This window comes from Myripristis murdjan, chromosome 1 (genome assembly GCF_902150065.1).
Source record: "Myripristis murdjan chromosome 1, fMyrMur1.1, whole genome shotgun sequence".
Classification (NCBI taxonomy): domain Eukaryota; kingdom Metazoa; phylum Chordata; class Actinopteri; order Holocentriformes; family Holocentridae; genus Myripristis; species Myripristis murdjan.
The window spans coordinates 655,248-667,765 of NC_043980.1; the positions used below are offsets into that span (position 1 = coordinate 655,248).

At 48.0% G+C, this 12,518-nt stretch overlaps 1 protein-coding gene across 2 annotated transcripts in view; it reads left to right on the forward strand.

Moving 5' to 3' along the window:
• Window positions 1–12,518, forward strand: part of LOC115357229 (calpain-2 catalytic subunit-like) — a 123,436-nt gene that overhangs the window by 37,867 nt on the left and 73,051 nt on the right. The window contains exon 1 of one of the 2 annotated variants that reach the window (XM_030048656.1): window positions 1,481–1,796. The exons of the other annotated variant lie outside the window; for it this stretch is intronic. Coding sequence (XP_029904516.1) covers window positions 1,560–1,796 — 237 coding nt within the window. The 5' untranslated portion in view covers window positions 1,481–1,559. Of the gene's footprint in view, window positions 1–1,480; window positions 1,797–12,518 lie in introns of those variants that run through there. 2 annotated transcript variants of the gene reach the window in all.

Below are 12,518 nucleotides of genomic sequence, written 5' to 3' on the forward strand. Positions count from 1 at the left end.
TTAGCACCCGGCGGGATGTAAACAATGGTGACGAACACCGCGGTGAACTCTCGAGGCAGATAGTACGGCCGACATCTCACAGTCATCAGTTCTATCGCCTCAGAGCAGTGTGTTTTCACCAGTCCACTGTTTGTGCACCAACCTTCATTCACGTACACACACAGTCCTCCTCCCCGTGTTTTCCCCGACCGGTGGTCGCGGTCCGCTCGGAAAAGCTGCAGGCCGTCGATCTGGAAGGCTGAGTCCGGCATGTTGTTGTTAAGCCAGGTTTCCGTGAGGCAAAGAACAGCACAGTTCCTCATCTCTGCAGAAACACTCAGCCTCAGACGTAACGAGTCCACTTTATTATCCAGTGAGCGGACGTTGGCCAGAAAGAGAGTTGGAATCGGCGGTCTGCTAGCCTTTAGCTGGGCTAGCGCACCTGCCCGCTTCCCCTCTTCTGTTTACGGGCACACCGCTTCCTCTTGCCTGCTGCTTGCCGTACTCTGCTGCGCCACTCCTTTGTCCTGAGGAGGCGCTCTCTTCCGAGTGCAGATTTCAGCTTCGGTGAAATTGTAGAAACCGAACTGTCTCTGATGACCATCAGTTCGGTTGAGCTGTACCTTACACGCGAGTTTAGCACCAAACTAGTGCTAAAAGCGGCCTCAAAGGTCGGTAAAAAAGACTTAATCCCGGGAGCTCGAAAAGCCGCTGCACCACTGCGCGCCGCCATCTTGATTTGATTGATCAGTGTGTGTGTGTGTGTGTGAGTGTGTGTGTGTGTGTGTGTGTGTGTGTGTGTGTGTGTGTGTGTGTGTGTGTGTGTGCGTGCGTGCGTGCGTGCGTGCGTGCGTGCGTGCGTGCGTGCGTGCGTGCGTGTGTGTGTGTGTGTCAGAGTGTTTGGTTTCTCAGCCAACAGAAACACACCCTCCCTCTCAGCAACTGTGTGAAGCTGCAGGTCAGACACCACGACACAGGAAGTACAGTGAGCACATGTTGCCTCCAAAATAAAAGCAGACAAATGTAACAAACCAGATTATTATAACATTATGAAAATGTGTCTTCAGTCAGTCTCAGTGATCACAGGTTCATTAAGCCTGGGTGTGAAACATCCAGCCCTCTGGACATTATCCTGATTCTTGGTGTTAAGTCATTTAATCCTGACTAAAGGCTGGATTACTGGACTACAAAATCACATCTACAGGATGAGAAACTCTGTAATCTGTTGTAAAACCACCATTTTTTAGAACTGATCCAGTCAGATCACTTTGATCCTGGAGGAGAAGTTCTGAAACACCAGCACATGATTAAACAAAGTTGAAATAAAAATCAAAACTCTGGCCAGTGGGGCTTTTATTTTGAAGGCTGTGACTGGAAACATGATTCGTCGCTGTGTCTGGCTTGACTCTGACTGTGAGAGCCAAAAGAACACACACCCTGGTTCCCCTCACACACCTCTGCTGCTCTCTGGACCAGGCTCCAGGTTCTCCAGGTTCTCCAGGTTCTCCAGGTTCTCCAGGTTTCAAGGCCTCAGCTTTCCAGGATCCAGGCTGCAGGTGGGAGCGGAGCGGAGCAGCAGCATGTCGGGCATCGCAGCCACCCTGCAGCACCAGAGGGAGAGGGGTCAGGGCATCGGGACCAACAGCCACGCCGTGAAGTACCTGAACCAGGACTATGAGGCCCTGAGGAGGAACTGCTTCGAGTCCGGCCGGCTGTTCCAGGACGAGACCTTCCCCGCCCTGGCCTCCTCTCTGGGCTTCAAGGAGCTGGGGCCGAGCTCCTACAAGACCAGGGGCATCAGCTGGCGCAGACCGCCGGTAGGAAAATCCAAATAAATAAACAAACAAACAAACAAATAAAATAAGTGTAATTGACGAGAACAAAGCAGGAATAGTCACTTGTAAATAAGACATTAACGCAGGGCCGGCCCGTGGCATAGGCAGTATAGACAAATGCTAAGGGCGCCATATGCTGGAGGGGCGCCGCTAGCGGCCAGAAGGGCGCCGGCTGTGTGTGCGTTTTATTATAAACGGGTGCTTCCCATCCTTAAATGTGATTGGCTGAGCCGCGTTCCATGCCGTTGTAAAATCAGTGTAACCCGCTGGCAGACCGCGGCACAAAATATCCCTGCGCCAGTGTAAACGGACATAGCGTTGCCTAGCAACCAGCTACTCTGCGCTTCACTTCCTCGTTAGGTCACATTTTTTTCAAGACTTTTGTAAACAAAATGTCAGACTTTGTAGTGAATTTTGATTTGCTGGGTGGCCTGAGCCTGGATGAGTGGTTGGAGGAGCTGCTTGGTGTCTGTTAAAAGACGCTGAATTCACCACCAGCAACAATGTTTTCACCGGTGTGGTAAAGAAACTCCGCCGAGAAGGACGTGACAAATCTTCCCACCACCAAGCCATAACCGAGGCAGACTGCCAGAAGATGAAGCACTTTCAGGCACCAAGTTCAGACACACCTTGGGGGCTTGTCTGTAAAGTCTGGTTTGACGTGCAGCTTCATGGGACGCAGGGCGAACGAGGGCCACCGCAAATTAGAGCCCGACTCCTTCAGCATTCGCCACGACGAAATAACCTAAAATATGTCATCCTGAATGCACAAAAAAATCACAAAGATGATGCCGAAAAAAACATAGAAAGCCTGCAGGGATTCATATATGAGCAGCCGGGTAACCCACTGTCCGGTGGCCTCCCTGGAGAAATAGCCTACCTCTCCCTGCTGCCTCCTGATCCACCTGCCTTTTATCTCCACCCAAAGCAGACACAGTGTGACAGCGCCGATGTATGGTAAATTAACAAATAATAATAATAATAACTTTGATTTATATAGCGCCTTTCAAAACACCCAAGGACGCTTTACAAAGCACAAGAAATCAAACAAAAACAGACAGACAGAACTAACAGGCATCACAAGTAAGCAAAAGAGAAAACTAAAGAGAAAAACTAGCCCAGCTAACACGGACCAAAGGCCAGACTGAATAGATGCTTTTTGAGAGCAGATTTGAATGAGTCCAGGGTAGGGGTGAGACGTATCTCAGAGGGGAGAGAGTTCCAGAGGGTGGGGGCAGCAATGCTGAAAGCTCTGTCCCCAAAGGTGCGTCGGCAGGTGCGAGGGACCACGAGCAGGCCGATGCCTGTGGACCGAAGACTCCTGGATGAAGTGTGAAGGTGATGGAGGTCAGATAGGTACCGGGGGGCCAGGGAATGGAGGGATTTGTAGGTGAGGAGGAGGATTTTATAGGTGATGCGGAATTTCACCGGGAGCCAGTGAAGGTGGATGAGAGTGGGGGTGATGTGCTGCCAGGGTTTGGTGTGGGTGAGAACCCTGGCAGCTGAGTTCTGGACATACTGGAGCCTGTCCAGGGTCTTACAGGTTGCCCCAAACAGGACTCCATTGCAATAGTCCAGGCGGGTGGTGATGAAGGCATGGATGAGGGTCTCAGCAACGGTGTCAGTGAGCGATGGCCGGAGTCTAGAAATGTTTTTGAGGTGAAAAAAGGCAGATTTGGTGACGGATTTGACATGTGAACGGAATGAAAGGGTGGAGTCCAGAATGACGCCGAGGTTGCGGACTTCAGGGGATGGGGAGATGGAACAGCCATCAACCTGGAGAAGGAAATCCCCAGCCTTCCGGAGCAGTGCCTTGGGTGCCACAACCAAGAGCTCGGTTTTCTTGCTGTTGAGCTTGAGGAGATTTGATGACATCCATGATTTAATTTCGTGAAGGCAGCTGATAAGAGACTGGGGGGGAAGCTGAGTGGAAGGGGTGGTGCTAAGGTAAAGTTGAGTGTAGTCAGCCTAGCAGTGAAAATTGAGACCGTGATGGCGAATGATCTGACCTAGGGGAAACATATAGATTGAAAAAAGAAGGGGTCCAAGGACAGAACCTTGAGGCACACCTTGATTGACTGGGGCAGGGGGGGAGCTGGAACGGTTGATGGTGACAAACTGTGTCCTATTGGTGAGGTATGAATGAAACCAGGAGAGGGCAGTACCAGTGAGGCCAATGAGGTCGGAGAGGCGGTCGAGGAGGATGGAGTAGGAGACAGTGTCAAAGGCGGCAGAGAGGTCAAGAAGGATGAGTAGGCTGACATGGCCAGAGTCAGCAGCAATGAGGAGGTCATTGGTAATTTTTATGAGGGCGGTTTCAGTGCTATGGTGGGGTCTGTAGGCAGATTGGAGGGTTTCAAAGAGCTCATGGTCGGACATGTGCTGGTGGAGTTGGGCGGCGACTGCTCTTTCCAGAATTTTGCTGATGAAGGGAAGGTTGGAGATGGGCCGATAGTTGTTAAAGTCGTCGGGGTCTAGACCAGGCTTCTTGAGGATGGGAGTAACAGAGGCCGTTTTGAAACAGGAGGGTACAGATCCGGAGGTGAGGGAGAGATTGATGATGTCTACCAGGAGGGGGCATATTGTGGGCAGGCAGGCTTTGACCAGGGGAGTGGGCAAGGGATCCAGGGAGCAGGTGGAGGCTTTGGACTTGGTGACCAGTTCAGTAATAATGGGAGCATCAACAGGGGAGAAGGATGAGAGGCAACACTGAGGTGGGCACATTGTGGGGGGAGGAGCAGCCTGGGGCTGTTGTGGGTGGAGGGCATGGCCTCGTAGAAGTCCAGGAACCTGGAGCAGAGGCTGGCAGCATCCGGGGGTTGGGAGTCGGCAGGGGGGCGAAGTAGGCGGTTTATGGTGGTGAACAGTGTTTTGGGGTGACCTTCCTGAGAGGTGATGAGGGTGGAGTAGTATTGTGTTTTGGTCCGGGAGAGAGCATCCTTGTAGGCTGTCACATGGTCCTTGAAGGCCAGCAGATGGACCGTGAAGCCAGATTTTTTGTGGAGCCTCTCCAGCTGCCGACTCCGGGTCTTCATGGCTCGGAGTTCGGTGGTATACCAGGGGGTGGGACGGTTAAAGGAGACAACCTTGGTTTTGAGGGGGGCGAGAGAGTCTAGACTAAGGGAGAGGGCGGTGTTGTAGTGAGCTACCAAACCATCTACCGTAGTGTCAGGGGGAACAGATACCAAGTGAGTGGATATGAGGCTAGATAGAGAAGGTGTATTGACAGACTTGATGTTCCTGAATGTGATGGTGCGTTTGGGACGGAGTTTGGCCGGGGAGAAAGGCATGGTGAACAGAATGGCGTGGTGGTCAGAGACGGCAAGATCAATGCACTGCAGATGGGAGGGGGGTGAGCCAGTGGAGCAGACTAGATCGAGGGTGTGACCTTTGGCATGGGTGGGACCTTGGACGTGTTGGGTGAAATTGAAGCAGTCCAGTAGTGAGAGAAATTCTGTAGCGAACTTGCAGGTGCTGGAGTCCACGTGGATGTTGAAGTCCCCAAGCAGAAGTGTGGATGGGGACAAGGAACAGGTGGAGGTGAGGAGCTCAGAGAGCTCGGACATGAAGCTGGTGGAGGGTTTGGGGGGGCGGTAGATGAGGACCACCTGGAGTGGAACGGACCCAGCCACTGTGAAAATGGTACATTCAAAGGAGGTGGTCTTGGGTGCAGGAAGTTCTTTCACCAGGATATCAGCACGATGAATGACCGCTAACCCACCACCACGACCAGTGCACCGAGGCTTCTGCATGTAGACATATCCTGGGGGTGTGGCTTGGTTGAGTGTGAGAAAGTCCAGTTGATTCTGCCATGTCTCAGTCAAACAGGCGAAGTCAATGTTTCTGTCAGTAATGGCGTCATGGATAAGTAGAGCTTTATTGTTAAGAGAGCGAGTGTTCAACAGCATAAAGGAGGTGGGGTTGTTATTAGGTGATAATGAGCGGATGGAGTCAGGAGCAACACTATCAACACAGAGGAGGGAGCGCAGGTTGGCAGTGCACACGTGGGGATTGTTGTGATGACGTCATGCCACGGTAGCCGCACGCCGATTGGTCCACAGAGAGGGGATGGAATTTCCAGCAGAGTAAACAAGTTTACGACCGCTACCTCTGTGGATGTAACGTGGCCGACGGAGTAATCCAAGCTCCTTAATGATGGAAATTGAATTAATTCCAGGACTGGATGATGCTGGGATTAAGCGAAGGAGTTCCGAGGAGGTGTACCTGAGCGCCATGTAGTCCGGGGGAAGAGTTAGCCAATCACCGCTAGCCACCAGCCAGACGGAGCTAACCGTCAGCAGCTTCAGCCTAGCCACGCTACCGCTGGACGGAAGCAACACCGGCAGATCAACGTTGTTAGCTGTTGGCAGCAGGCAGTGATCCCCAAGGCGAAGTGCAAACATGGAGGAAAAAAAAAAAAAAAAAAAAGTCCAGAGCATCGGAGAGCACCCAGATAACTAAACCCGTGAAGATGCTGACAGGGATGGGGGATGTAGCAATCCCAGCCGCGGGGCTGCCCGCAGAAGTACCCACGGTAGCGATGGTGATGGTCAGTTGAGGGAGTAGCAGAGGAGGGTACAGAGTCCAGCAAGGGTGGATCGGTGAACGGATCCAGCAAGCGATCCAGCCAGCGACGGTGCTAGCTAACACCAGCAGCAACAGCAGGATCGCCAGCAGCAACAGCAGGATCAGCTTCACCAAGAGGCGGCGATCCCAGACGTAAGGGCTAACCACAAAATGCCCAACAGTGGCAATGGTAAATGTCCAGTTGAGGAGTACCAGGGGACGGATCCCCTGAGCACGAAGTCCGGCAGCAGACGAGGATCAGTGGCGGTAGTTCAAGGCCGGTAGCAGGTAGGTGCCGTTCAGGTGGTTAACAGATGTAGCCACGTAGCCACACAGTTTCACAGCAATCGGAGGGCTAAGCAGTAAAACCGGGCAGGCAGTCAACTGAATTAAACAGCACAGAGAGCCACAAGGCACAGAGTTTGCTGGGTTAGAGTCCAAGTTAGATTTCCAAGTTAAGATTCCAAGTTGAGAAGCGGCGAACAGACAACGCCGGCGTCCTCCCAACCGCAACAGTATACTTTTATTATTATTGTTATTGTTACAACCGACGTTAGGCATACGTCTGCGCTAAAACGCACCTGTCGCAAAACGCACGCCACCGTCCCTGCAAAGAGGAGTCCAAACATAATTGAACACTATTTTAACAATTGCACTATTAATGGAAATATCCAATTCAACATTAACGAGCCCAAATAGCCTGATGTGACATGATGATGGCACTAGATGAAAAAGCAATCTTACCATTCTGTCCACTCTATCTTGCTTGGTGGAAGAATGAATAGCCTAGTTCTCAATTTTTCTTGTGTGTTTATTTTATGGGCTATATGTAGGGTGACCGTTTTATAAAAGCAATAAGCCCCTTGAAGCCGTGAGTTACAGTGATTTTACAACTCCGCTGCGCGTCGTGCCTTAGATAAGAACGCCCCTCAGCCGTTGTAAAATCACTGTAACCCACGGCTTCAAGGGGCTTATTGTTTAAATAATGTTGCACTTTCTGTTCGATCTGAGTATGTTGTAACAGTGTAGCTTGGTTGGTTAAATAAATGGAGAGAGAGAGAGAGACAAAACCTCCAAAGATATATTTCCGTTTGCAGTTTTGTGCAGAGAGAAAAATGAAGTCTGCTGAGTTAAACGTCTTTGTCCAGTTCAGCACTGAGGTGAGGACAGCAACACAACAGCCACTCATGTGCAGACACGTCCTTTATTTTTTATTGGCCCACCCGCTAGTGTTCTACCGGCGGGTTTTGTCGGCGTCCCGGGGGTTGGCTTGTTTTTTAAGCTAAGACATTTTCTTCCTCTTGAAGCTCTCCTAACCTTGTACTGGTCTCTGTTTGTGCCTCATTTAAATTATTGTAATTTTTTATGGTGTAATACATATCTGTTTTGTTAGTTATGTTGAGATATTCCTGATCTTACAAAAGAAAGTAATACGAGTTGTATCATGGAGCAAATTTAATGCTCCCACTGATCCTCTTTTTTATGGTTATAAGCTTCTGAAGCTCACTGAGAGTAACATTTTTCATAATGCCTGTGTAATGTATAATTAATACTTAGACTCAATAACAGACTCTGTCAACTCATTCCAATTTATTTTCCCACTCATGAACACAACACAAGGGGAAAACAACTTTTAAAGGGAAGGAAAAGGAAACTGAAATGCACAAGATTTAGTATAACCTGTAAAGGTCCAAAAATTTGGAATGAGATTGACAGCACTATAAAAAGTCTGCATCTCTGTCTATTTTTAAAAAGAGGTTAAAACAAAAGTTGCTATCTAATTATGTATAATTATATTTATTATGAAACTGTTAAAAAACTGCTGAGGATCTAAATTATGAACTGCTCACTTGAATGAATGTATGTATGTATTTCTCATGTACTAATAACTGATGTGCTGATTTTATGTGAATATCTGTGTATCTAGGGAATCCAAAAGGATCTTAGTGTTTAGAGTAGGTTACATAAGGAACTGTGTTTGTTACGTAATGTATGGTTGTTTTTTTAATGTTTTGGGCCCCTGTTCATAAGCCACAGATAGCTTCTGGGGAGTCCCATTTTACAAAACTTAAACACTGACTTTAATTTGTATTTGCATTTCAGATGATTTGTAAATAAACTGAACTGAACTGAACTGAACAGAGAGAGAGATAGAGAGAGAGAGAGAGAGAGAGAGAGAGAGAGAGACTCTGTATCAAAGTAGATAAACTTAGCCTACCTTCTGCCTGGAAGCTGGCAGGTCAGCTCAGGGTATGAAGAAGCTTTGTAATCCACCTCCAGCTTCATTTCAGAGCTAGCGTCAGACAGAGTGCAGCTTTGTGGAGTCTGGAGGTACTAGCTAAATAGCAGACAGAAAACTAAAGCAAGTCCACACCGTCACCGTAATGTTGCGTTAGAGCCAACCAACTTCAGATGTTTCTTCCTGCCTCTTCAGGGCTCACTCACAGCGAAGCGGCCGGCATTGTTCTCGCTAAAATAATTTAAAAATTGTTTGGCATCCATATTTGTAATTAATTCACTCCGATCAAGTTTTTTAACAGACTAACGTTAAGTTTCTCTCCCTCTCTAGTCAGGTTTTAGGCCAGAGGAGTTCGATTGGTTAAAGTAATAACAGGTAAGCCAATAAGATGCAGAATAGCCCGGGAGTCATCACAGAGATTTAATGTGATGGAGATTTAACTTAAAGAGACAGATAGAAAAGATTTAACTCAAAGAGACAATAGTAAAATGTTTCATGTTGAGAAAAATAAAGAACAAAAGCTTTTTGATGCTTTTCGTTCAGGGTGGGCCCAGCTGATGATCAGGGTGGGCACAGCCCCCTAAAGCCCGCCCTTGAACACAGGTCTGACACACCATCTGCAGAGCAACTGTGTGACTGCAGTGTCCAGAGTCAGCAGAACCATAAATCGGACTTAAAGTTGTGGTGGGAATTCTGGGAACAGAGGACATGCAGCAAGAGCCTAGTACACTCTGGATTTTACTGGGGACACTTGCAAGTGGGCGCCTTAGCTAACGACAAGCAATGTCTGAGGACCAAGAGCGCCCTGTTGTTTGGTGCAGCCTGCTTTTATACAGAGTCATGGAATGTCATTTGGACATCTGTAGTATACATCACATTGTCTGGCATTTTCATCTTGTTGACCTTCCCATCAGGTTAATGTATACCTCATGTGAGTAAATTCTTGGTTGTTCGTAGACATCCCGTAACGACACCCATGGTCGTAAATGACCACGCTGGCACCTCTGCGTCCCCACGTTGAACTTCCGGCATGTCTGCATCCTCAGTTTGCCATCTGGTATCTTCTGTGTCCTTAGGTTAACCCCAGCTTCATGATCCTCACAGGTGGTACAAGAATGTGCTGTATTTTCCCACAACAAAGTCCACTGTTACAACACATTCCTGAATCCCCCATCAGGATCAGTGAAAGGCTAAACTAAACTAAAAAACTAAACTAAACTAAGTAGCACATCCCTCCCACACAGAAACGGTTTGCTGCCCTCATCAGTGTTTAAACACCAATGCTGGAGGCACATCACAACACCATAGATGTCTTCTACAGGAGTCTTGATGCCGCTATCCAGAATATCCCTGCAGCAGACAAGGTCATACTTATGGGAGACTTCAATGTCAGAGTCAGGACTGAACATCATACCTGGAATAAGACCACTGGCCAGCATGGAGTGGGGAAAATGAACAACAATGGGCTGCGGCTCCTCTGCCCTGCACAGAACATCAGCTGGTTATTACCAGCACCATCTTCCAGATGAAAAATAAGTTCAAGACCACATGGCAACATCCCCGGTAAAAACACTGGCACCTTCTCGACTACATTATTGTCCGTCAGAGGGACAGACAAGTTCTTTTCACCAGAGCCATGTGTGGGGCCGAGTGCTGGACTGACCGCCATTTGCTCAGATCCAAACTTCTTCTGGAAATTCAACCCTCCTGCCTCAAAGGGGCCCCAAAGAGAAGACTCAATTGTGCAGCACTAGGAGATCCCACCACCACCAGTAACCTCCGAAAACTCCATGCCCACAACTTCGAGCAAGATCAGGAGGAAGCCAATGACTGGCCACTCCTATGCAGAGCCATCCACTCTGCAGCATCAAAGGCTCCTGGTACAACCTGAAAACATCACCAGGACTGGTTCAACAGCCACTCAGACCAAATTCAATCACTTCTACAAGAAAGACATGAATCCCACAAAACTCTCCTGGACAATCTGAGCGTGCTGGCACCCGTCCTATTCAATCTCTCGTGTTTGAAAATAAAAACCTGAGAGTCAGCACTAGAGTAGCGGTCTACAGTGCAGTCTGCATCTCAACTCTGCTCTTTGGTGCTGAAACATGGACACCATACAGGCGTCATATAACCAGCTTGGAGAGTTTTCACATCAGGTGCCTACAGAAAATCCTCAGTTTGTCTTGGGAAGACTGAATGCTTCACACAGAGATCCTTCTCTTGGCCAACACCACCTGTGTGGAAGCAGTCTTGGCGAAGAAACACCTTCGATGGGTTGGACACACCATCCGTGTGCCGAGTCACTGCCTCCCCCTCCACGTCCTCTACAGCCAAATGAAAAGTTCAAAGCGGGCTGCTGGAGGACAGAAAAGATGGTATAAGGACCACAACAAACACCTCATCAAGAGCTGCTATATCAATCCTGGCCAACTGGAATCCCCTGTGTTTGCTGTTTTTCTGCAGTGAGGAGGATTGAGTTAATGAGATATTTCTCCTTCCATATGGACATATTCACAACAGAGACAGTCTGTTATTAACAAGGAAATGGGGAGAGGGCAGCAGATTTAGCAGCTGGCTTGTTCAGATTCAAATGGACGGTGATTCATGAGAAATATTTCTCAGCTGTTTACAGTGTTGGCATGGAGGACAAGAAGCTCTGGAATGAGAACACCTCAAAACTGTGGATTTCAAAGCCATTTGTAAAAGTTCAGAAGCCTGCTTTTCACTTTGATATTCTCTGGATGGATGAAAATCATTGAGAGAACTTCCATTCCTGTCCACCCGGTGGCGCTCACGCTCCATAAACAGAATGTGAGAGTGAAAGCAGAGCCTGGTGCTGCTTTGAACGGGCCGTGCTGCTCCCTCTGTGCTGAAAGTTGAGATTGTCCATGTTGCTGCTGTGAAGCAGCTGGACTCCACTGGACTGGCCGCTCTCCCTGCAGCTCAGGACAAGTCCTTCATCCTGAGCAGCCCCTTCATGTCTCTGACAGCTTCTACGCTCTCAGCTGGGATGTGGCTCTGACGTTTCCACACTGTGACACTGAAGTCATGAGGAAGTGACTGCAGCCTCGGAGCAACAGGAGAAGCAGCGGCGTCTTCTCTCTCTGGGTTTCCTCTCCACATGAAGCTGGAAAGTCTCTTGGATTTGATGTGGATGTGATTCAGCAGGTAAAGACCCGACCAGGGATCAGTACAGATGTTTGTGTCTCACAGCTGGAAGACTGCAGAGCAGACTGGGAGCACAAGATGGTGGGAGGGTCTGTCAACATGGGATTTATATGTTTTACTGATCTAATTAATTATTGTACTATTATTTTCAGCACTGATGTCTAAGACTGAAGACAAACTTTGTCTAAAATGTTTTACTTGACTCTTGTTTTTAATGGTAAAGTCAGTGTCAGGTAGATTGTAATCTGAACACACCTCATGGATCAAATATGTTGTAGAGCCAGTCTGACAGCTTGGAGAGGCTTGACTGGAGTTTCCTTTTTCTGCTCTTGACTCACCAAGACAGAAAAAATGTTTATCAAATATTTCACCTGTTTCACTTTTTTTTTTTTTTTTCACTGCTATCACCGACCATTCAGTACTGACCCTTTGACACATGAGTAAATGTGTCAAAAGTTTAAAGTTTTCTTTCAAAAAAAGAAAAAAAAACAAACAAAAAAAATAATATTCACAGGATTATTACCAGAAATTCAGAAAATTAATGAGTAAAACAAATAAAAATGATCTATTACTATTTTAAATACATATTTAAACTTATCACCAGATTCTCTGCAGAAAATGAAAAGCAAAAATGCAGTGAATGTTGCTGAGAGGCTGAAATGAGAGCTTTGTAAAGGTCAGTAGTTTCCAGTCCATTTGTGAAGAGTCCCAGAGGATTCAAAGTCCTC